The following is a 23,659-nucleotide window of genomic DNA, read 5'->3' as shown; positions in this document are numbered from 1 at the left end:
AGAGACAGAAATGGGGGGAAAAAAAACAATATTTCAGCTCTCCATTTTCACCTGGCTTGGCAGCTTTCACTGTGTGTAATTATATAATGTCATATCAAAGCATTGCATAAGGATCTATTTATATACCTCACCTATGGCTGATGTGAGAGAAGGCTGCAAACAACTGTTCTGCGAGTGGGAGCAGCTCACACATTCTTTCTCACTCATCCTCACACACACACACACATACACACACATATACACACAGCGACATTCTCCCAATGCATGCACAAAGCTGTCACTCAGCTGATCTACAAGAATCTGCTATCGCCCAATTAGAGAAGCCAGAGAGAGCTTGTTGAAAGACGAAAACTCAAGGCCGCACTCTATTCAACTGGAGATGGAGGGAGGGCCGTAATAATGGCTGAAACCATGGTGATGATGATCTAACTGGAGCCTGAGGGACGAGCCAATACATGTGCACTTGTGTCATTACTACTGCAGCAAAATTAATGTAGTGAGAAGCATGATATGATATTAGCTGACTCAAACAAACTACCTTCTGGCTGGCCTGATCAGCGAAACCTAATCGTCTCGAGTTTAGTCCTGTCAACATCTCCGCCTGCCGCACTTACAATAATCTCCTATTGTCTCTGAAAAGATGAATTGCTGCAAATGCATTGCACTCACAGGTATGTATGTTCACAATAATATGACCACAGTTTTAATTTCCTGAAAAGAAAAGGAAAGAAACAAGAAATGAAAATAAAAAACCCGAAGATTGGTCTATCTGGTCAGTCAGCATGGTGAGATGGGGATGAGTGAGCTCAAGGCTTGTAATAAGCACTTAGTGATTCTGCCATCTTCTCCTCCCTCCCCTGTTCCTTCCCTCCTTTCCTCCGTCCTCAGAGCCCAGACCTGCTCTACATGGCCAATTAGTAGGGCCTTTAACTCTCATCTGTGTCATATCCTCTTTACATCTACTGTTACTGAGAAGAAGAGACAGAGAGAGAGAGAGAGAGAGAGAGAGACAGAGAGAGAGAGAGAGATAGCCAGAGAGAGAGAGAAGTGGCAATGTGCCAACCTCCTCCTTTTTCCCAGACTCCCTTGGCTCACCTGTATTGGCCGTTATTATTTCTTGTGTCACCTTGTTGTGAAGCTCCCACTGGGCAATGGAACAAACACGCAGAACAGATCACAGGCAAAACACACACACGCACATACACACTCATGCACATGCATACGCACACGCACACGTGTGCTTGCGGACACGCAGGGATATTTGAAACCTAGATGGAGGAATACTGAACAGAATAATCCCGTGGGAGATGTCACCGTCACAACGTGGGCTAAAACTGAGACAGTTTGTCAGCATCGCTCAACCAAAACCCAATCAAAATACAATCTGATGAAGATAGGAAGCATAATTATTTAATAGGAAAGGTTCACAGATAGCTTAATTAACCATCTACAACAGTATTAGTGGAAGAAAATATTTTGCCTTCTCGGTTGGAGCTAAGCTTTCTTCAGGTCCCACTATAACTAGACACTCTTGTTTGAATACATACTGTATATTGTACTGTATGTTAAAAAAAAAGAAGACTAATGTGCTTGTGCAGGTAGATAATCTGAAGTTGAGACCACTAGGCTTAATTAATCGGCTCTAAGCACTTGTTTTTAAATGAACTGCTGATGAATAAAGCTACAAAACAAACACAAATACATAAGCACACCCAAGTGCAATATTTACACAAAGGTGTTCCACAGACACTCCCTGGGTGTTACCTTTTCTGGCTGAGGTCAGTATGTGTTTGACAGGGAGGAAACTGCCAGACAAGGGTAATGCTTGAGGTCATGAACTCAATCATGACTGCAATCTGTTAGGTAGAAGTTGTACATGTACATGTGTGTGTGTATAGGTACACCAGGCACACTGTATTTGTGTGTAGTAACCACTTATCTTGTGGTTGCTATGGAAGTCTCACTCCACCCACAGATTGAGAGGAATGCAATGCAGAAAAGTGATAAATGGCTGTAGCAGGACTGCTAGCTGTCAATATGTAAGAATACTGCAGCTATGTGGTTGGTAACTACACAATTTGGCCAATGCTGGGTTCAATCTACAAACATGTTGCTCTGAATTAGCCACCAAAACAACAGGTTAGCTGTTTGCTGATGGCTGGTCTACTGGGTTCCAAGGACTTTCCAGTGAATAAGGGCTGCATGGTGCTTTGAACTAAGCTGAGCTAAGACACCCCAAATCACCCCCACTGACGCAAAAACAAGCTGTCATTGTATAATCCATCCTTTATCCCATGAATATTAACGTGCAGAGCAATGTACAACAAAAGGCAAAGATTGTGCCTTGTGGCCCATCATTATTATTATTATTATTAAATCCCATCTTACAGTCAGCACTGCAAAGTGTGAACACTGCAAAAGCCCAAAATAAACCCCACTACTGCTCGGTCTTGCATGTGGACAAACGATAAGCACTGGCTTGCCTAATGATGGCCGCCTTGAGCAGGACTGCTGACAAGCACCTTTCAGTGCCAAGATATGGTTTGATGTTTAAGACCCTTGCCTCTGAAATCTCTCAAATGATTCTATAACTATTTGCAACTAAGTTGCATGTCGAAGCCTTACTAAAAAGTGCACAGCCATCACTGACGGTCGAATAATATGCAAGAGTAGGCAACCCAATCTGCACTTTTCTGATAGTAAGCAACATCTTCTGCACCATTCTGACAGTTATAAAAAGTTGATTGCTCTCTTACAGTTGTAACAAAGGAGTAAATTCAAGACAAATAATCACAATGAAATTAAAAAAAAAAAAAAAAAAAAAAAAGTTGCATTGCACCGTCCTACCAGGGCCACTTTGGATCTAATGCTGATGTTATCCTCTCTTTGGCACCCGGCCATAATAAAAACAAATGAAACCTGAATTATTACATTGGTGCACATTTAGAATACAGTTCAGGGTGAGATCATGTCATGATGTCAGTGCATCATCAGGACATATCACATTGCTAACACTTCCCAACCAAAAAAATAAAAAGACATTGGCAAAGCATGGTAGTATCTATTTGGAGCACATTTATTGTAGGCAGAATATAGGTCATGGGTCTATATGGGCCATAGGTTGATGTAGGGCATGCCATACTGAAGCATCATTGAGGCCATACTGCACACCATCAGTACCCATGTACTCAGGAGGCAGGAGGTCCATCATTACTAACCCACATTCATAACCCTAAGGACAGGCAGGTCTGTTATTTTTGGACAGCTCAATCACTGGATGTGAAAGGTGACATGCCTACGTGGAGGGAGAGTGGATGGGGACAGTCGCCGTCTGTCCTTGACACGGTGAGGGGGGTGGGAGGGGTGGGGGGGAGGCGCTAAGAGGGTAGCTAAGAGTGGTGATAGGCCTACTTTTTCCGTACCCTGAGGAGTTACACAATCACCCAGATGTATTTTGGCAGTGGAGGAGCTGTGTGTGTGTGTGTGTGTGTGTGTGTGTGTGTGTCATGGTGCCCTAGCAAGTCAAAGTCTGTTTTGCCGTTTTGGACAGACAGATACTGACAGTGGTCATGTCTCGGTATGTAAGACAACAAACCAGTAGCCTCATGCCTACTTGGTCTCTTGCCATTTCTCTGTTGCAGTGCAAGCTGAAGACCCTGCTCTTCTGAAGCAAAGAGAGGAAAGAAAGAAGTGTGAGGCATACAAAAGAAAGAAGAGTGACATGGGACAAAAGAGAAAAGGGAAAACAGAGAGGAAGAAGATGGAGGAGGAAGCATGTGCAAATGTAATGCAGACGGACACTGTTTTCCACACCTCTGTAAGCCTCCTAAGTGGACCATTAGGCAAACGAGCTGAGGCTTAGGCAGTGTTTAATGACTGGGTGTAAATATTCATGAGATTCAGCAGTGTTTTAAATGATCTCTGTTTGTTCCTTTAAGTTGTAAAGAGTCTAAGTAGAGGGGAGATTCACTGCTTGGCTGAATGGACCCCGAGTTGGGCGGCACCGGTTGACTTTGAGTTTCTTACGCATGCACAGCTCCAGATTTGCAAGGAGACGAACAGAGCCTCCCTGTCCATTCTTAGACAAGCAGACACACACACACACATACACAGACAAGCAGACAAGAAGCTGAAACTCCCATTCCCATTGGTAGTAAGCCATTTGGAATGCTTTTCACATGCAATGGCTAGCTTCCACATCCCAGAGAGACTTCACAGTACCTGAAAGAGGAGAGACGGGGAAAAACAAACTCTGCTGCTTTGATCTCAGATGGACGAAAGCCCTTAGACCCGATGACATATTGGGGAACAACGTGTACAGAGCAAAACATTCAGACTGAAGCAGAACTCTGTTTGCCGCGAAGACAAGAGGCTGAGGCAAGAGGCAATTCTCTCGCCTACAGAATTGTCATTGTCCGGGGCCACGGCGCGGCCAGACGCAGCCCCGCGCTTGGAGACTGAGAGAGGGTGACAACATGCACACCACCAAGAATAATACAGAACCTCGCAACAAACACAGGGAGAAAACGGCAAGAAGAACGACCTTGTTTGAGACAGCAGCAGAAGAAATGAAATCATGTCTTGCCAATTCCAAAAGTACTTAAAACAAGGCTCTAAGCGGCTACAAGAGGCATGCTCTCCCCTCCAAAAAGCCTCTTGGCTCACATTAGTGTCTTAAAAGCTAAGTGAAGACGACAGGCGTGCCGCGATGAGCCTATTTCTATTGACAGATGCAGAGAGCCCGAGCATGGGGTCGACTTTGCTGGCAATCTGTTGTCGCTCACTGCTCAGCGGCTCTCGACAATGGCAAAACTCCATCTACTAAAGCATTCACATCAGCTGTTGACTGGGACAAAATAAGATGCATTTCATGGGGCTTTTACTTTACTGTACCTGAACGATTTCATGTCGCTATTCCAAAAGCCCCTTTCAACACAGTTTTGACAATAAATATACCTATCTTAAAGAATTAACCCCTTCAGTGCTGCTTCACTTCATTGGCCCTTCACAAATGTCTGGTTATGAGCTCTCCTAGCTGCACACATGCAATTCTTCTTTTGATCTAAACTTTTTCTGTTGGGCTTTGGCAGTCAAGTGCTATTACCCTCTAGCTGAAGATGACTTATAAATGTCTAATAATAAATATGACCCACTTACATGTTGAAAATATATAGATTAATACAGTGACACAGAACGTTGCTCTTAAAGGATAACACCGGTGTTTGTTTGTTTGTCTGTCTTTTGTGCAATTCGTCTAGGTTGTCCCTCTACTTTACATTATTCCTGGTGGTAAAGAAGCCATTTGCTGCCATTCATTTTTGTACAATTTGAAAAACAACTTCCCAAGACTGGAAAATTGCCTGAGTCAGATAATCCATCACCGTAAACACAAAGCCTTAATTTGGGTTTGTCAAAGTTTTTGTTTTACTGTTATTTTATTGTGCCCGGGTTGAGTGTTTTCATATCAGGCACCGACACAGACACTGACACCCACAGGAAGAAATGGAAGTCTCCGCCAGGAAATAATCATCAAAAGCATGTTGCTTTACAAACTTTGTCACATCCATGTCTTTTTGTTTTGGGCGTCTTTGTTAGCCAGGACAGCACTGTCAAGTATTTTGTTTTCATCAAACAACAAAAAACATAAAAAAACAAGTAAATTATAAAAAGTCTAGTTAAATATGGCATGGATGGAAAAAAATGACTGGGGGAAATGTAAACTAGACATAGACAGAAGCAAATGGGCTTTAACTCTAAATGGCACCGGTATTCTCCTAATAATCTGTGACATTTTCATCTAATTAAATGTCTGTTTGGCTTCTCACCGATTAACATAACACAATAATGATTCAACTTATACCCAGTCGATGAAAGCTTTTAAATTTGCTGTTCTAAACAGTCATATACGTCTTTCCTGGGAAAATCCTCTGGCACACAGGAAGTGATGCGTTTTACATTCCTGGCAGCAGCAACAATGTGGAAAGCAGAGTAATAAACAGAATAAGAACTGGGTAGTTAGCATGAGCAGCTATAGCCACCATGACCGATCAGACAGAGAAAAGAGCGCCACCTACAGAAACTCAGACAGAAAATCCAAGAAAAAAGACGGCACAGTACTGGTGTGAGTGTTAAATTTCCAAGTGACCCAGAGATGTTGCCAAAAAAATAAATAAATAAAATAAAAAGAGGAAACTTGAGGCTTACCACAGTGAGTTCACACACACATAGCTCAAACACACACAGATATGGGCACATGCCATGCATTCACACAGTAGCGGTGACTTTCAAAGGAGGTACAACATCCAGTGTATGATTGGCCTTGCTTCCCCATTAGCGTACAGGCTGTGACTTCAGTATCCTTTCAGACTATAGCAGCTTCACTACACACACACACACACACACACACACACACACATACGCAAGACCCTGGGGACACAACCACAGGGCGAAGCCAGCAGTACACTGTCATCATGCAACACTAACTGCTGCCACACATGTTGAGGCTAGAGGAAGTGAGCTGGTTAGGCAATAAACTCTACAGTGGTACAATAAAAACAATAACCACATAATAACATGGAAAGCACAAAGGAAATGCATCAGCTGTATGTAGTGGTACACTCTAAAGGAAGAGTGATTCCACAGTATTGGGAAGTTTATACTGAGTCATATCACAATGTTTATGAGTTTCCATTTAACCACAGGAACTGGATTTTTTTTTTCTTTCACTTTTCTGAAATTCATAGTACATGGCCAGTGCTCTAAAACAAACAAGTGTGACTGTTTTGCACAGTGAGCCCTGCTCTCTCTCTCCACTGGACAATAGAGTTTTCATGGTCACTCTGAGGGAGGAGGAGAGAGCCACTCCAACAGAGAGGCACTCAGAGACTAATCTGTGGGGCATGGTGGCATTCTCACAAGTAGTAACAGAGCTAAACAATTCACAAGCAATTTCAGTAATCGCTGAGCAAGGGCAATGGAAACAGAAAACTGGCTGTTATAAACAAAAGGGTACAGACTCAAGAACATGGACAATGTTTGGTGCCGTCCCAGGATCTCAAGCATGTAGCTTCCCCGTTCCTCGCGGTCTCTCGATGGCCTAGGCACCCGAACATAACGCCTACCACAGCAGGTCCTCTTCCATCTCACACCACACCACAGGATGACTAAGTGAAAAATAAAAGATTTTATACACGAGACAGCACATTCTGTCTCTCTTCTTCTCTGGCCCCCCCAACTCCCCTCCCCTCCAGCCCTTTGCTGTCGGCCAGCTGCTGACTTGTAAAGCAAACCCAGTCTCTTAGTCTCAGAGTCCCATTGCAGGGGGAACGGGAAGGGAGGAAGCCAAAAACTACCTTAGGAAACACGCTGACGTCCTGTTGTTGGGTTTGATGCACACACACACAAAGGATGAAAACCCACTTCAAGTGAGGACAGGAACACTCCAAGAGGCAGAGGTCTCCGTGTGACTTTACATATCAAAAGAGCGAGAAAAAGAGAAACAACAACACCATGGTGACAGGCTCAAATAGGGTGCTATGAGTAATGCTTGCATTCATCTAATCAAAGCAATCATCTTTTTCACTGATGAAATTATATAAGCGTACATGTGCCTTGCTGGTTTCTTGGCCTATTATAGAGTTGTTAGACCACATTCAGACCTGTTATATTATTCTCTCTGGGCTTCTGCAGTATGGGATTTGTGTTTTTTCCTGATGACACAGTATAAGAAAGGTATATTGATATTTTAAAGGAATATTACAAGCCTTGCACTTTAAATCCCCAGTAATATACAGCATGCCTCAGCCTTGTTGACAGACATGAGTATATATACATATGCAGCATAATCTACCTCTGCAGTGTAACTCCTGATCCAAACAATACAATACACAAGTTTTTCAAGGCACTGATGTTGTATTTTTCCAAACATTAAATGAAAAATCCCCCCTCAGATACTCTTACACAGTTTATATCATCAATCTGTGATGCTCAATGCATTCCAGGAGTTATTTTGTGATGAAGTGTTGTAATTTCCCTTTTTGCTGTACCCACTTTCCCTCAATCTGCCTCCTCTACTTCTCATTTCAGTTACTGATTTCCTACACTTCCCAGAATGACTTTCACCATCCCCCAGAGAACAGGCGTAAACTTGTTGCATCCAGCTGTTGGTTTTATGAGTAGGTGGAGAGAGCAGTAGCTATAGTGATAGAGCAAGAGAGTGAGTTTTTCCAGTCGAGAAAAAGCGAGAGTCACGCCCCTTATTCAAAACGCAACATGTCTTGTGGCTGCATCGCATTAAGGTCTATTGAGGCTGCTGTCCGTGGAGAAACTGGTCTCTCTGCCTCTTTTATGATTTCTCCCTGTATGATTGTTGAATGTTGGTGCAAAATGGTGAGACTAGAAAGAAGCTCTTGCTCTTTGATTCAGAGGGACTGACACCAAAACTTGATGTTTACTGTTGATGTTTTAGACAGTTCTGTTTTTCCCCCCAATTAAACTCCACTGTAGCTGTGCTGGAAATATCATCGTGACATCACATTGTCTACGTTTGGCCAGTTATCTGTGGGGATAACAAAAATACACCACCAAACAACAAAATGGACCCAGGAATGCAAGGTACAGCGCCAAGATCTGTTTTTTACAGAGTTCAAATATTTTAGGGTGGATTTTCCCTTTTAAAACACATGAGTCAAGCTTGGCACCCTGTTAAACAGTCAGTATGTATCTGTGGTGCTACAGTATCGCTGCATGACACACTGGCTATAGAGACTCGGCAGTCAGTAGATGTATTCACAGCATCCGTTTGCTATGACAGAGAGGAAAGAGCTCTTTGTGCATTTTCCAGTGCGATTGGGCATATAAATGTAACAATGTATGGAGCTTTTTTAAGTACTCCACAAAAAGAGTACAAAACAAACCCCACTGTTCTGATGAATGGATTATTCAATTAGAAATTTTCATGAAAGGAAAATGCATTTCCCTCTCAGTCGATGGGGTAACATGTGCCAGCTGCTTGTTTTTGTAGACTTACTCAACCCCAAGGGCTTGCCGCAACTTACACATTCCTGAAACGCCCAATCTTGGAAAGTGTAATGTCACACCTTGTCAGACGGTCAGCAGAATCTGTGGTGCATTTATTACACAACAAAGTCTCACTTTACCACACCTACCTGTCTGAGAGTACACAGCCTGGGAGTACAAAATGCCAAGTGTTGGACTCGAAGAAGGAGCATGACATAATGCTCTCATAACGATCCCCATCTCATGCTAACGCCAGCCTAACTGTTTGGTTGGATACAAGCCATACACAGAGCAGCAGCACTCCTCTGAGCAATGAACATAATTTTCAGGAACCATTTAACACTCAAATGATTACGCTGCTGACTCTCTGGCATGCACACAAACTAACCTCCACCCCCATCCTCAGCCACACACACACACACACACAAACACCTAACCACCCCAAACACTCCATCACAACACTCTGCTGAATGCAAATGGCATTTAAGCAGTTGCATAACCCTTGGCAACCTGGCCGCACAAAGACAACCACTACTAACCCCCGAAGTCAAACTATCCCAAAATGACTTCCAGACAAATATGCATTACTCAATTCAATGAATGATTCAAGATAAACAAACTATAGTACTGTATATGTGAGACATACGTTTGACTGTAGAAATGCAGGCTCCCTAACCTGGGAGATTTACATTGTGTGCTGCTGTGCCCTCATGGACCCTCCTCACATCAATCACTGAGACCAGTCAACCAAGATTTACCAGGTAATGATGAACGGACAGTAATTACGTTTTAATTACTGGGGTAAGCGCCTGTGTTTAACCGGAATGGGTGTCACAGTTCTAGACCACCTCCGTCTCAGGCTGCCTAATCTCCTTAACATTAGCTGCTCTGTGATCTAGAGCTGACCTCAATTATAACTCTTGAATCGACCGATCGCCAGTTCAGGAACGGAACAGAAGTCAACAGAACACGTGTTCTGACTTGGAAACATTCGCCTCAGATTGATTCAAAACGTAAGGCTGGAGAGCAGCGCAGAACTCCCAGTTTGTTCTCCAGACACACTTGTGTGATTACAACATGATGGAAAGTGACACCCTGCAAAACTGAGGGCCAGAAAGAATGTGTATGCTGCAGTCAAGGCAACAACGTAGCATACAGTTCCTACCCACATGATATAGCTTGGATCCATATAGAGCTTATAATCCATCATCAAGTCTGATTTATGGAGCTGCAATGTTGCTAGGTGCTTTTGTTTTACACAACACAATAGGCCCAACCCAAAATTGACTCAATGTAAAACAATCCAGACTGGGACTATCTGTCTACTCAAGAAAGCACAATACCTGTTTGATTCACCAAACTGCCTCATCATCACCACCACAGAAACACATTCAGCAGAGATCTTTTAAAAACCACACAGCAAATTTATTGTAAAGTACATGGCAATGCCAAGGTCAGACGGGCCCATGAAATGCTTAGGTACACATTGAGCAATAAACAAATTGGTTATTACTGAAAGAGGGCCTGTGCAGTGTGAAGCTAACACAGCACACCAAACCCAAACATAGCTGGTCCTTGTCCATGTGAAGGGACCAAGGAACCTATAGGCTGCAGTTTTATTCACCTGGACATTTGTGCTATAAAAGGTTGCCACTGGAAGCAGTTACATGCATGTCTGTGTGTATATGTGTGTTTGTATGAATGTGTGTGTATTTGTGTGCGTGTGTGTTCCCCCTCTGGGCTGGCAGGCACACTGTGTTCTGGGCATCATAACCCCACATCCCATTGAAGGAAAAACCCCCATTCCTCCTCGCTCTTAAGTAAACTCATCTCAGCTTCCCTCTGGGACAGGGCTGACTGCTGGTCACTTTGCGAATGTGTTGCTATTTCTACAAACAGTCTTTCTCTTGTAGCGAACAAATCTGTGGCTGTGAGAGGCTGGATGTGTTTATTCCCCGATGAGAATGGCTAGTTCCTGAGGAGAATGGGAAAAGCTCCATCACATTGCCTGTATGCCTGTCAGATTCTATCTGTGATCTATTGACTTTAATGCGTGTATGTGTGTGTGTGTGTGTGTGTGTGTTTAAGTAGATGAACAGAATGTCTTGCTACTGTAGTGCATGCTAACAGCATGCAATCCAAGAGGGAATCAACAGCACACTATGTGAGACCTTAAGGGTTCTAATAGGATGAACCTAAAACACAGTTGTGTCTATCTCACTATCTCATTTACCTTTGATTTACTATAAATGAGATCTTTCAGAGTCCCCATATGTAGAATATATTTCATGAACCTGGCCTAGGGACAAAGCCAGGCATTTAAGCACTTAAAAACACAATGAGGAAGTCAACCAATTTTTCCCCCAAATCCTGACAATTTGACATTTTAGGGACACAAAGTCTTTGCAGGGTGCTGGCATTCTTAGCTGAGAAGGATGCAACTTAGAGAGAGACATGATACTTGACAGATTATCACTGTTGGCCTCTGTAGGATACAAACACATTAGCCTACCTCAGGGGAGGGAGTGCAGTCAATTACACAGCGAGACATGAGAACACAGTGAATGGGTGGGACATACGTTAGAAATGGATCCCATGTATCACGCCACTCACAGCCTTGGCCGGCGCCGAATGCAGAAGTGCTCTTTTTGTCTAGTAGCCTGGTTTCATGCCCATGCCTAATGTGACTGTGCCCTGGGGGGGGACCTGCTGCTTAAAATGGAAATGGCAGGGCACTGTGTGACCTTTCAGAGCTCAGTGGAGCCATCCACTCCAAGCATGTTGTGCTTGGAGTTGAGATGCAACACTCTGGAGCTGTTGAATGGAAAATAGGGTTATGATTTAGCGCTATGGGGGACACTGAAACAATAATTACAGACTGTGATCGTTTCAGTATCAGAAACACACACAGCCACAAATACATGTATATGCATGCAGACACATATGCACACACACACACACACACACACACACACACACACACACACACTTAACTGATGTAATTTTGAATCAGTAGGCCAACGCTTAAGTTACCAGCAGCCAATGGCATCTATTCACTGCAATAGTTCTCTCCAAAAAGAACAAATACAATGGGTTAAAAGGCTTTAAAATGAAGCTTAGGAAGTCAGCACTGACAGCGATACAACTAATAGTAGGTTTGTAATAGGCTTTCAGTCAATTACGGGATAGATTATTGCAAAAAAAAAAGAGGAAATACCCTGAAATGCGACTGCAGTTTACAACATAAAAGCAGTGAGTGACGGATCATACATGAGACCACCCACTACTGTGTACATGCACACGCTGGAATTAAACAAAGCACAAAACATTACCTGGCTTTCTGAGATAACGCCGTCTTGATCGGGTAACCTCAGGAAGGACTGAAAAGATGATCTCCTGAATTGGATTAACGAAGAGGAGGCCAGCCAGTCAGACGGAGGAGGAGAATATCTCAGATTGGGTGATGCCCATGTTCGTTATGTGTCCCTCCAACGTCGGGGTGGAAACATTTGACCTGCTACTGTCGCCTACAGCGCCTATGATCAGGGCCTGGTGAAACGCCAACGCCAACAATCAGCAGCAAAAATAAAAAAAATAAAAAAAGATTATAGGTAAATAACAAAAACGGAGGGAAGCATAATCTGCAGCTGACAGCCTCGTCTCTTCCTGATTTGACAGCAGGGTTGTTTGTACACAGGAACAGCGGTCTAGTCTCGGTTACTGTAGAGTGCGCAACGTCCAGCCGTCAGCCTGTTACACAAATCCTGCATAAAGCAATAGGCTATCGTGTTGCAAAAAATCCGGGGGTGGTGTGTTTACCTCTACACCGATCCTGCTGCCTTGCTCAGTGGGGAATCAGCTGCTTCGCACTGGAGGGACGCCATTTGTCCGTGAGAGCGTTCCTGACTCTCCGGTCCTGCGCTGCCGCTTGGAGGAGAGCGCAGCACTCTCCCGATTTCACACACGGGAGCGCCTCTTGCTGTCCAAACGGTGCTACTGACTTTTTTTTTTTTTTTTTTTTTTTTTTTTTTTTTAAAACATCAGCTGATACAGTATCTATTAGGCTACAGAGTGTAGGCCTATAAAGGGCCATGATGGAAGAAAGTGACTTTACTGTGATCATGACAGTATAGAGTGGTGTATTACAGTTGGTATATTTTTCAATTTATCAAATACATTAAATAAATCAGTGAGACTGGATGAATTCTGGCCTGGATTTCTCACAGATCATCCTCCTACAAAGAGCTTTTCATGTTCTGAGGATGTGGGCAGACTGGCTGATTTGTATTTTGGACTATTACTGTTTGGACTAAAATGGCATTATAGAGTGTGTATAACATGTGGCTAGTCATGTAAGCTTGCAAAGCATGGATGACAGATTCCCTCGAAGGCCTATATTCAAAACTTGGACACTTTTAAAGAGTTTCTTTCTCAAATTTTTTTTATTAAATTATATTCTATCTCAAGCTACATGAATGGTACCTTTGTCTTTTGTGTGTATATATATATATATGTCAACATACAAGTTATATTGCGCAAGGAAAAAAATATATCTCTTATTTATGATAAAAACAGGAAAGTGCAAAAGTTCTGACTTCATATCTAACATTATGTTTTAACACTTTTTTTCCCCAACAGATGTTGGTCAATTCTAAGCTATGAAGGTAACAGACTTAAATAAACATAAATGCAATGTATCAGTACAAAGAATCAATGCAAATTAGCAAGAACTCAGCAAAGGTAAACACAAGCAAAACTCAGAGTAGCAGAATTTCACCACTCTAACTTCATGTCAGCTTTACTCCACACATATTTCCCTCCTCTCTTCAGAAACATCTTCTCATCAAAGCCACTGAAGCAAATGGCCTCCTTCACACCAACATCAAGGATGGACTTGGACGGGTCCTTCCTTCCCTCTCGGCAGTCCAGGAAGCGCATCTGAAACAGAACAAAACAGTTATGGTTGGGTGTCTGAGGAGTTCTGTATTTCAAAGCTCCTCAAATGTGGTGAGTTTCCTGTGTTTTAAATCCCATGACTTTAAATGTAAATAATGAGTCCACCAAACATATCCTCTAATATTTCAATGGAAAAAGATGCGTAATTAATGGCATAAAATATTTTAGGTGAGATTTTCTTTTTCCTCAGCCAAAGCGTGAAAAGCTAGCGAATTCAAACAACCAGCCCTAAGCCAAACTTCAGCTCTTCAGCTCTGTTTCAAGGAGTCATCATTTGATGTTTTTTAACTGCCGCAGTCCTGGAGGAAAGTACTTGCACTACTATACTTCAAACAATATCACTCTCAAAAGCAAAGTTAAGGGCCCAGCCATTCTGACAGTCAAATGATAGTATGACTCATATGGTAGGCCTACATAAAAAAGTAATGATCCTGTAATGAGGAGTGTGTGTAATTCATAAACAATATAAAGTACTTACATATTCATCCAGGATGAGGTAGGAGTCCCTCATCTGAAAAGACAAACAAGACCACAAACTTCAATCTATTTTGTCTGGAACCTGGTTTCTGATTGCATCACACTGATACTCCCATCAGGTCACACTTTTTATAACACTGGCTACATTTACATGCACAAAGAATTCCGTTCTTACTCCGATTCCTCAAGTAACCTGGTTTTGGTTTGACACATGAAAAACCTGGTTAAGATGCCTCTGATATTACGTAAACAGGTGAGGTGACTGTGGCATGTAGACATTTTACTCCTTTCACTTTTGATTGTCGCTGTCTGCACAACTCAGATGCACAGAGTGTTATGGGTACATTTTGATGTAAAAAAAACCCAAAACAACAACAACATGGTAATGAGCAGTACTTTCTATTAATATTGGATATTGGGATCATAATTAACCTGCTATTCACTCACTCACTGTTAGTCTATCTGACCCCTAGTGGCCGTTAGGATGCATGGCAATGTCTATAGACAACATACTGAACCAGGATGTTCACTCTGCTGGCAGACTGTTCTATCTATGAGCGGGACACCACAGGTGGACAGGAATATTCTGTTAATTGGTGCCTAAACAGCTTTAAGGCCTTAACCAGAGTATGGCCAATAGCTGAGTTGCTCTGTGCATGTAAACGTCACCACAGTTAGATTCACTGCACTGTTTGGAATCTCAAACAATTGCAGCTTCAATTGGGGGGGGTCAGGAGGAAATCCCTGACCTGGGCCTTTCACTCCTGTTTTTAGTATGGGGGAGGAGGAGCAGGAGGAGGAAGTACCGCAAGTCAAGAAAGTCAAGAAACATAAATAATACAGAATATGAAAAAAATATAATAAAAATATAATAAAAAATAATGACTTCCACTGAGTCCCATACCTTTTCATTGGACTCGGGTACAAGACAGCTGATGCTGTTATGTCTCTCCAGAAACTCCTGAAACTGTTGCTCGCTGATGACAAACCTCTCTGCCTCCCTCAGGGCGTTCTCCCCTGCATTTTCCCCGTCAATCAACAGGCACTGGAATACCTGAACACAGAAAGCACAGACAGAGAGGGTGAGTACACACACACACACACACACACACACACAGGCTCAAACGTGCACACATTCGCTCTCTTTCTCTCTCTCTACCTTCCAGCGGACAGGGTTAAGCTCGGCGATGTGCTCCCCCATGTCTTCGTCAACGTTGAAGGTGTTGATAACAGAGTTGATCTTGAATGCCACTTTATACTTCTGGCACCAGTCGCGGACCTTGTACAGGTTGTCCAGGTGGCTCTTCCTGCCCTGAGCTCTGCCGATCAGCTGGTTGGTTGCTTCATCAAAACTGTCACAGGAAATGGCCAAGATGTCCAGGTAATCACCTGAGAAAGATGGAGGGGGGGGAGAGAGAGAGAGAGAGGGAGAGAGAGAGAGCATGAATTTGAAGATCCATTGGCATTCTGCTTACACACATTTTGTGAAATGATACTCCATTTTCCCAAAAGTGTGTTTGACCAATTATGCTCATTAGTGTTTGCACCTTGAGGACTGTGTGCTCATTGGATTACGTTGTAATGACTGAAGTTTTGAAAACACGGTTACCTATGCTTTACGAAGAGGCTTGTGTGGAGGGTTTTGCAAAAAAAGTGAAACAACTCTGCAATTTGTGTGAAAACAGGCGAATAGCTCTTGAAAAAATATTTATTTTGCTAGCTTATGTAAAGGTTTGGGATGTTTTGTTCACAGAAGCAGCTGTCAGTGTTTTCAGTTTCAGTTTAATTGTAAAAAACTGTAAAGTTGTCAGCAAATGAGTATAGTAGTAGACTACATGGGAATTCATATGAAAATTGGATTACTGCATTTTAATTTTAACAAACAAAAGTGAAAAAGTGTATTTCATTTTCCAATTTGCATAAACATTTTAACAATTTAATTTCATTAATGAATTTATTTAATTAAGTTAACTGTATGGTTCCATTGCCACCATGTAGAGTAGGGAAAAAGAGGAAACAGAAAAGATTCTCTGTCCATACAAATAATACATTTGTCTTAAAAATAGACCTTTGTAACCTGGTGGTGCATTTTACAGTAACTGAGGGTGAGAAATCTTACCATATTTCTGGAACCACTTTTCTCTTATCATGCTGCCATTGCTGACGATACTGACACTTGGGAGCTGGAGATCCTCTTTGCAGTATTGGACTAATTTCCCCAGAAAGTCTCCTTTATCGTGCAAGAAAGGCTCTCCTCCAGAGAAGTTGATCTTTTCAAGACCTAATGGATAAAATAAATTGATGAGCATGCAGGGAGTTGGACACGACACCAAATGACACAGTTGTAATCTGTTTATTTACCTGATTCCTTCAGAAGTTTGAGACCCTTCTTGGCTTCTTCAAGGGGCAGGACAAAGGATGTTTTTGCAGTGTGGAAACAAAACCCACATTTATAATTACACTTGCGTGTAAAATGATAATTAACACTTGTTGGAGTCGTCGAAGTTTGGGCTTCTTTCTTTTGATCCAGTTTTCTGTTAGCAGGTGCAGTTGTTCCTCCTGAACATACGCCTTTCTCCTGCAGACGGCCGGCACCTGCTGTCCAATAAAGCACTTTTGAAAAGACGCTTGAAAATATGCGGTGGACGGTGCTGATGCAAAGCTGCAGAAGCAGCTTCAGAGACGCGACTTCAGAGGAGAAAAACATCTTCAAACGGGTCTTCACACCTGTTCTGTCCTGCTCTATGGATGTTGACGCATCTTAAATAGACTGCTGTGTTTGGGGTGAGGCTGGGATTCTGACACTACTCAGATGAAATGAATGTCAGCTGACCTCTAAAGTTTCTATTTACCAACAACGAAACACAAACCGACCATCACTTTAGTGGGCGGTAATTAAGATTAGGCATTCCAGTCTGAACACTTCCCTTACAAAAAAAAAAAAAAGAATTCCAGTAATCCCATAATACACTTGCAACTAGGACAGCAGCTATAAGGATATTATATGGGAATATTATGGGGATATGATATGGTCATAATAAACTCACGTTTGAGCAGGCTACTGTAAATATTCTGTAAGAATATTAGGCTACATTTTTCCTTAGTGGCTAGACAACCTCAAAACAATGACTAAGCGCTATGGTATTCATTCCCACGCCAACTCATCTCCGGCTGTTTTAGAGATAGTGTAAGTTTCGTTTTCCCTGTCAAGCGCGCTGTTACTTTCGTTTTCCAGTCAGCTTATGTAATCACAACCTGGAGGCTCGCGGTTAATATCGTTACTGCAGATTCGAAACTGATCAGCAAAGCCAGCTTTAAACATGGCAAGGCGCATCATGTCGCTCCCTCGGCTGTGGTCCTCTCGTGTTTTCTCGGTGGAGCCGGATGGAAGATCTGCACCCCTCTACTTTGCAATTCAAGAAAAGCACCGGGGAGAAGAAGTGCCACGGGTGTTCAGCAATGTGCAGACGCGTGAAAGATGTTACTCTCTTTTTGTCTGCAGCAGTGACAGAATTCAAAGAGCCAAGTTTTACGGGGAGCTGCGAGACAAACTGTTGAAAGGCTTGCCTCCAGAGTGTGATTTTATGCCCATGTTTTCATTTCTGCCAAATGTCAAAGACTCTCTCATCAAGGGGTACTTCGTAAAAGATACATCTGAGTGCTCCATCCCGACCGAGCGGGTTTTCAGTGATCTGATGCAGAGTGACCCCGTGTTAGTGTGTTCCTACTCGCGAGGGGAGGACGGTCGTCTGTGGACTCAGCAGCCGTGGTATGCAGAGAGCCAAAGGATGGAAATGTCAGAGGAATACTATGTGGTACCCACTGAGGCGCCGGACTATCACCCGTCAACTCTCAACATCATCAACTCTGATGTTTTCTACAGTTTTGAGGAGGCCTATGAAGTACTTCAGAAGGTTCGCACTGTTTCCCAATTGTACAAACTATCCATGTAGAATTGCTCGAATACTGATGTGCAGGATATTTGGCGAAATGGCACACTCTTGTGGTAGAGGGAGGAATAACACTGTAGAACTTGGCACGTAGGCTCAAAGCACCTGATTCTCCAATTTATCTATCATTGCCAGAGGGCCCAGGGTAGTGTGTGTGTGTGTGTGTGTGTGTATGTGGGGGTGTGTGTGTGTGCGCACCACTGCGTGTGTCACCCGCCCTCCCTCCTCCCTCCTGTGCTCCCTGACAGCAGCAAAGTGACAAAGTGTCTGTTCTGCAGTGTGGTGACATCATCCCAGAGTCTAAAGCGGTGCTGGAGCTGGTGAGCCAGAGACCGGAGGCCAGACATAAACCAGACTTCCCCGTTATTGTCATAGAAGGACTGGATGCCACAGGTTAATGCCATTACTTCATAAATGAATATGTGATCAGTTTGATGTATAGATGCCTCCCTGAAGTGATGGCCAACTTTCTCTGCTAAAGCCATTATCTGCCAATGAGCTTCGCCTAATGGAATATTGTGTATCATTACCTCAGAAAAGTTACGTCACTGTAAGAATGGTTTATCGGGTAGCTTGCTCATGTAATACAAATCTTAAGAATATTCAAACATGCAAGTAAGGGAGTTTTACCTCAGTCAACTGCATCCCCTTTTTTATTGAACCCACAGGTATAAAAATAGATAAATAAATAAATTAATCCTGCACTTTTTGCACTGAAAACTTCATGCCCAGCCGGCTGAGCTATGAGGCCTTGGTGTGATCTCTTTGTCTCTCTTCTTTGTTTGCGAGGTGACTCTTTCACTCCTTCCCTCTTCCCGTCACAGGTAAGACCACTCTGACCGAGTCTCTGAGGGAGACTCTGGGGGCCGCTCTGCTGCGGTCCCCTCCCCAGTGCCTGTCCCCCTGGAGGGCCCGCTTTGATCGGGAGCCGCCCCTCATCCGCAGGGCCTTCTACGCTCTGGGGAACTACATCACAGCAGAGCAAATAGGCCAGGAGGCCATGCAGACACCTGTCATCGTTGACAGGTAAAGACAGCTGAGATGTCAGAGGTGGAACCCATTATTGCCGGAGCAAGTTTGCCCACTTTGTGACCTTTTTTTATCTTTTAAGAAGTTGTAGAAGACAGAAGGGACGAGGATACCATAGAATAAAACAACATTCCACAGGGATCGAGACCTAAGATTCAATGTTTAATTTCTCTATCTAGGAGTCTAGTCACCCATCCATCCATCTTCCCACTCATCCACCCAATCCATTCATTATCTGTCCCCAGATACTGGCACAGCACAGCAGCCTATGCCATTGCCACAGCAGTGAGCGGTCCAGTCTGTAGCCTTCCATCAGAGGGTTCGGAGGTGTACTGCTGGCCCGGAGACCTGCTCCAGCCCAGCCTGGTGGTCCTGCTCACCCTGGACCCCGAGGAGCGGAAGAGGAGGCTGAGGGGCAGAGGCCAAGGGAAGACTGACGAGGAGGAAGAGCTGGACCACAACCAGCTTTTCAGACTCAAGTAAGATAGTCTCATAATATGTACACCATGCATATATGGGTACATACACACAAACACCTACAGTGCATACACTGCAAAAAATACCCCTCTTAGCAAGTAATTTATGTAGCAATTCATCTTAAAATATTACTTTTATTAAAACAAGTTTCCAATGCAAATTAACTTGTTTCAGGAATTTCCTTGAATTGTCATCTTCTTGATACAAGAAGTTATCTGCCACATTCTGGCTTGTTGGGAGAAAATTTCCAGAAACTGATGAAACTGTATTGGAAACAAGTGGAATTCATTCATTTAATTTGTTTTAAGAAAAATAAGACAGAACATGAGTCTAAATAACTTGTCAAATGTTCTGTAGTGTACATATTATGTGTAGATACACACATACAAACACAAATGGCAAACTACTTCTGTATAGCAGGTGTACATTCTAACATAAACATAGCTTTCAGCTCATAGGAGTAGCCTACTAGGGGTTGCATGGTCTATGCAAGTCTATTGATCTGATAGAAGTGCAGTATAACAGTACAGTGTTACTCAGTATGGGTAATAGACAAATAACAATAAATAAATAGTAATAAAATAGTAATAAAAACCTAAATATTAATAATAGTCAAATAAAAAATACTCTATCGACACTCTTAACTATGTGACGTGTGGACAAATGTTTTACAGTCTGTAATGGAAGCTGTTCTTTCTGTGTGCAAAAACATGGAACCACAGATGGGGGTACAAACTGTACTGCGCGATTCATTGAGTCAGGTCAGCTCAGTCTCAGTCTGACCCATCAAACACTTAACAATCAATTACTGTCCCATGGGGGAAGCAACTGATGAGAAAGAACAGGTGATTAGTTGCTGAGCTGTTGTGCTCCATTAAGCTGGTCTAAACTCACAGGCAGTGCTGGGCCAGCCAGTCGCTACGCAGACAGGTCGATGGCTACTTTCATTCATCCTCTCCCCTGACATAATGGCCTTTCCGCACGGAACGGCCAGATGTTGGGCCAGCGGAGGTAGAAAATGGAGGGAGATGGCCGCCACTGAGAGAGTGAGAGATTCTGCAGACTTGGTCAATCACTGTGATGCTTCGTACACAAGGACCATTGTTCATTTGTGTCAGGAAATGGCTGCGCTCGGAGCCATCTGTGTTGTTTCTCAGATATTTCTCAGTTGTCTTGTATTTTATCACTGTCCACATTGTCTACTGAAACAGTGACCTGTTGAAATGCTTTAAGTTACATATTGTTAGTAATAAGTGTGTCTTATGCTATGTTTTTATCTATGTTTTCTTCAGTCATGTTAGTTATGTGTTGTTCTTGACATGTGTTTGTGTGTATGTGTGTATATATGTGTGTTTGCAGAGTGGAGGAGGCTTACCGGAGGATCAGTGGCCCAGCCTGCGTCACTGTGGATGCTAGTCCTTCTGCAGACCAAGTGCTCCAACAAGTGTTGCTTTTAATTAGGAGCAAATGCCACTTGTAAACAGTTCTCCATCTCCCCCGCTGACAGCCATGCATCAGGTGGATGCAGTACCTCTTGCTGCCACTGGATGCCAGTAAGGTGTTGTGGATGTGATAGAAGAAGGGCTGGTGGCTAGATTGGAGTGTGTTGAGGAGATTCTATTCACAATGAGTAAAGGTTGAATGGCCAGGGGCCAGAACCACACGCTACAATCTGAAATACATATTCATGCACACACATGCATACACACACGCACCCATGCACGGATACTTGAACACACACACACACACACACACACACACACACACACACACACACACACACACACACACACACACCCAATAGTCACAATATGTCACAACATGTCCAATTCTGCCTGAATAGCATTGTCAAGACAGAAGGAGTGTGCATATAACTGCTGTTGTGACCTGTCAGAAGTCGTACTTATAGACACAGAGTAGCAGCTCTCACTGACAACCAGCTTTATTTGGACCAAAACAGAGGAAATGGATGGGAGGGTTTGTATATTCACCAATCACTTAGATTTCAGTTAAGCACATGAACAGGCAATTTCATTTTTTTTCTTTCTTTTCCGCAGGAATTAAAACATTTTAAAAAGTACAGGATCCATTTTACATGTTCCAATAAAACACTGTTCACTTGTTAGAATACTGTTTCAAATTAAAGGAAATGTGAAATACAGTAAGTCTGGTTGTGGGCTGTCCTTGACTGATTGTGTCTTGCATAAGCCAAAGAACTGGGCTGTTCACAGTGTATGTTATAGTAGGTGCATATGGACTTTTTGTGCACACATTGTTTTTGCATATTGCAAAAAAGAGTCCTTTTCTTCAGTGCATTGCAGACTGCAGGTACCTTTATTTTAGTTATTGATGCCACTTGATAATATTGATAATATCTGTGTGGTTTGTGGCTGAGCTATACAGGACAGTGAGAACACACAGCGCCGTGTGGTACAGTACATGATGTTCTCATGGGCACAAGCACTCACAAGTGTGCACACATAAACGTACACATGCACACCTACTTGTGTAAACACACGCACACACACACACACAAGCATATACACATTTACTTAGAGCATATACTGTAACTCATTTATATAGGGAGGAAGTGTATATTTGGCCTGGGTGATGGGAAGATTAATTGGGGGTTTTAGTAATTATGAGCTTGGCAAGGCTGCAGGCTGGAGAAGACAGAGTGACCCATCTCTTTTACTGTGATGCATCAGCAGAGCGCCAACCACTGCAGACCCTATTCATATGGCAATTAATGGAGCGCTGTATATCAATGTCATTCCAATGCTCCCCCACATAAGCGCATGGATTACTCCTACTACCAATTACAGCAATCCAATGTTTCACGGACTGGAGAGGTGCTGTGGATGCAAATCTTAACCATCACATGTAATCACATAAACTAGAATAAGGTATCATTATGTTTATGGAATATGGATTCCTACATGAGGTTGATGTCTAAGACCAGTCTTGCTGCTATAGGTGAAGTTCGTCCCGGAGTTCGTCACCTAAATAAATGTAAAGAGTTTTGTGGAATTTTAATTGATATTTTCTTTTTGTGCACTTCATCAACTCTGTCATCAACTCTTTTATTTAGTAACACAGTAGCCTCTGTCTCAAAAGAGTCCAAAATTTATGAAGCAGTAAAGGAAAGCACTCAAGCATTATGTTATAGGTCATATCCTGAAGGCAAAGTTTACAGTTGTGTATGTATGTATATATTTCCATGGCAGATCTCTTATGCTTTGTTATTATTGGCAACAAAAAAATGAGTGGTGAAGTCATTTAATGTCGCTCAACACCAACCTCAATATTACATTAATGGGCCATAATCATTACACATGTACATCACACATGCACTAAATATAATTTTCTTTACATTTCATTTGTTAATGTTCCCCCTCATTTGAAAATATTACAGATTGTTGTTTTTGTAGGAAAGCTTGGATACACACAGAGGTCTGTGTGTACAAATCTACACATGTAAAAATGAATGGAGTCTGTGTTTCAAAGTAAAAGTTCCACTTTGGTTTGAGGAAGAAGTTAATAACTAATGAAATCTGCTTCCAATCTGTGACCTCACTACTGAAGGTGCAAGATAAAAGTCTAAGCCACACTAAGAAAAACTAAGATCTGTCTGAGAAGTACAGGTAGAGCTCAGCCTTACACACACAGACACACACACACACACACGCACACAGACACACACACACGCACACACACACACACACACACACACACACACACACACACACCTC

The 23,659-nt window shown here is 42.8% G+C and overlaps 3 protein-coding genes across 4 annotated transcripts in view; 1 reads left to right on the top strand and 2 right to left on the bottom strand.

Moving 5' to 3' along the window:
• rnf144aa (ring finger protein 144aa) overlaps positions 1–12,992 on the bottom strand; it is a 28,678-nt gene extending 15,686 nt beyond the window's left edge. Inside the window, exon 1 of the mRNA XM_071912718.2 lies at positions 12,351–12,992. The gene's annotated coding sequence lies outside the window, so the exon portion shown is untranslated. The remainder of the gene's footprint in view (positions 1–12,350) is intronic.
• Positions 12,993–13,459: 467 nt separating this feature from the next.
• On the bottom strand, positions 13,460–17,257 carry rsad2 (radical S-adenosyl methionine domain containing 2). The gene is made up of 6 exons (XM_071912723.2): positions 16,813–17,257; positions 16,571–16,732; positions 15,611–15,840; positions 15,356–15,505; positions 14,453–14,485; positions 13,460–13,956 (listed from the first exon to the last, which is right to left on the bottom strand). Exons 1-6 carry the CDS (start codon positions 17,156–17,158, stop codon positions 13,792–13,794), a joined length of 1,086 nt encoding a protein of 361 aa, XP_071768824.1. The 5' UTR covers positions 17,159–17,257; the 3' UTR covers positions 13,460–13,791.
• Positions 17,258–17,555: 298 nt separating this feature from the next.
• Positions 17,556–22,068, top strand: cmpk2 (cytidine monophosphate (UMP-CMP) kinase 2, mitochondrial). 2 transcript variants are annotated; one of them, XM_071912732.2, is made up of 5 exons: positions 17,556–18,365; positions 18,653–18,794; positions 19,226–19,427; positions 19,676–19,909; positions 21,267–22,068. In XM_071912732.2, the coding sequence occupies exons 1-5, from the start codon at positions 17,772–17,774 to the stop codon at positions 21,385–21,387; spliced, it is 1,293 nt and encodes a 430-aa protein (XP_071768833.1). In that variant the 5' UTR covers positions 17,556–17,771; the 3' UTR covers positions 21,388–22,068. The 2 variants fall into 2 exon arrangements, with proteins under 2 accessions (XP_071768833.1, XP_071768834.1); XM_071912733.2 differs by having other exon boundaries at positions 17,560–18,365; positions 18,680–18,794.
• Positions 22,069–23,659: the final 1,591 nt, after the last annotated feature.

The sequence above is a fragment of the Centroberyx gerrardi genome, chromosome 17, assembly GCF_048128805.1.
Source record: "Centroberyx gerrardi isolate f3 chromosome 17, fCenGer3.hap1.cur.20231027, whole genome shotgun sequence".
Lineage (NCBI taxonomy): Eukaryota > Metazoa > Chordata > Actinopteri > Beryciformes > Berycidae > Centroberyx > Centroberyx gerrardi.
The sequence above is the reverse complement of the archived record's forward strand: the minus strand, read 5'-3'. Positions and strand labels throughout refer to the sequence as shown.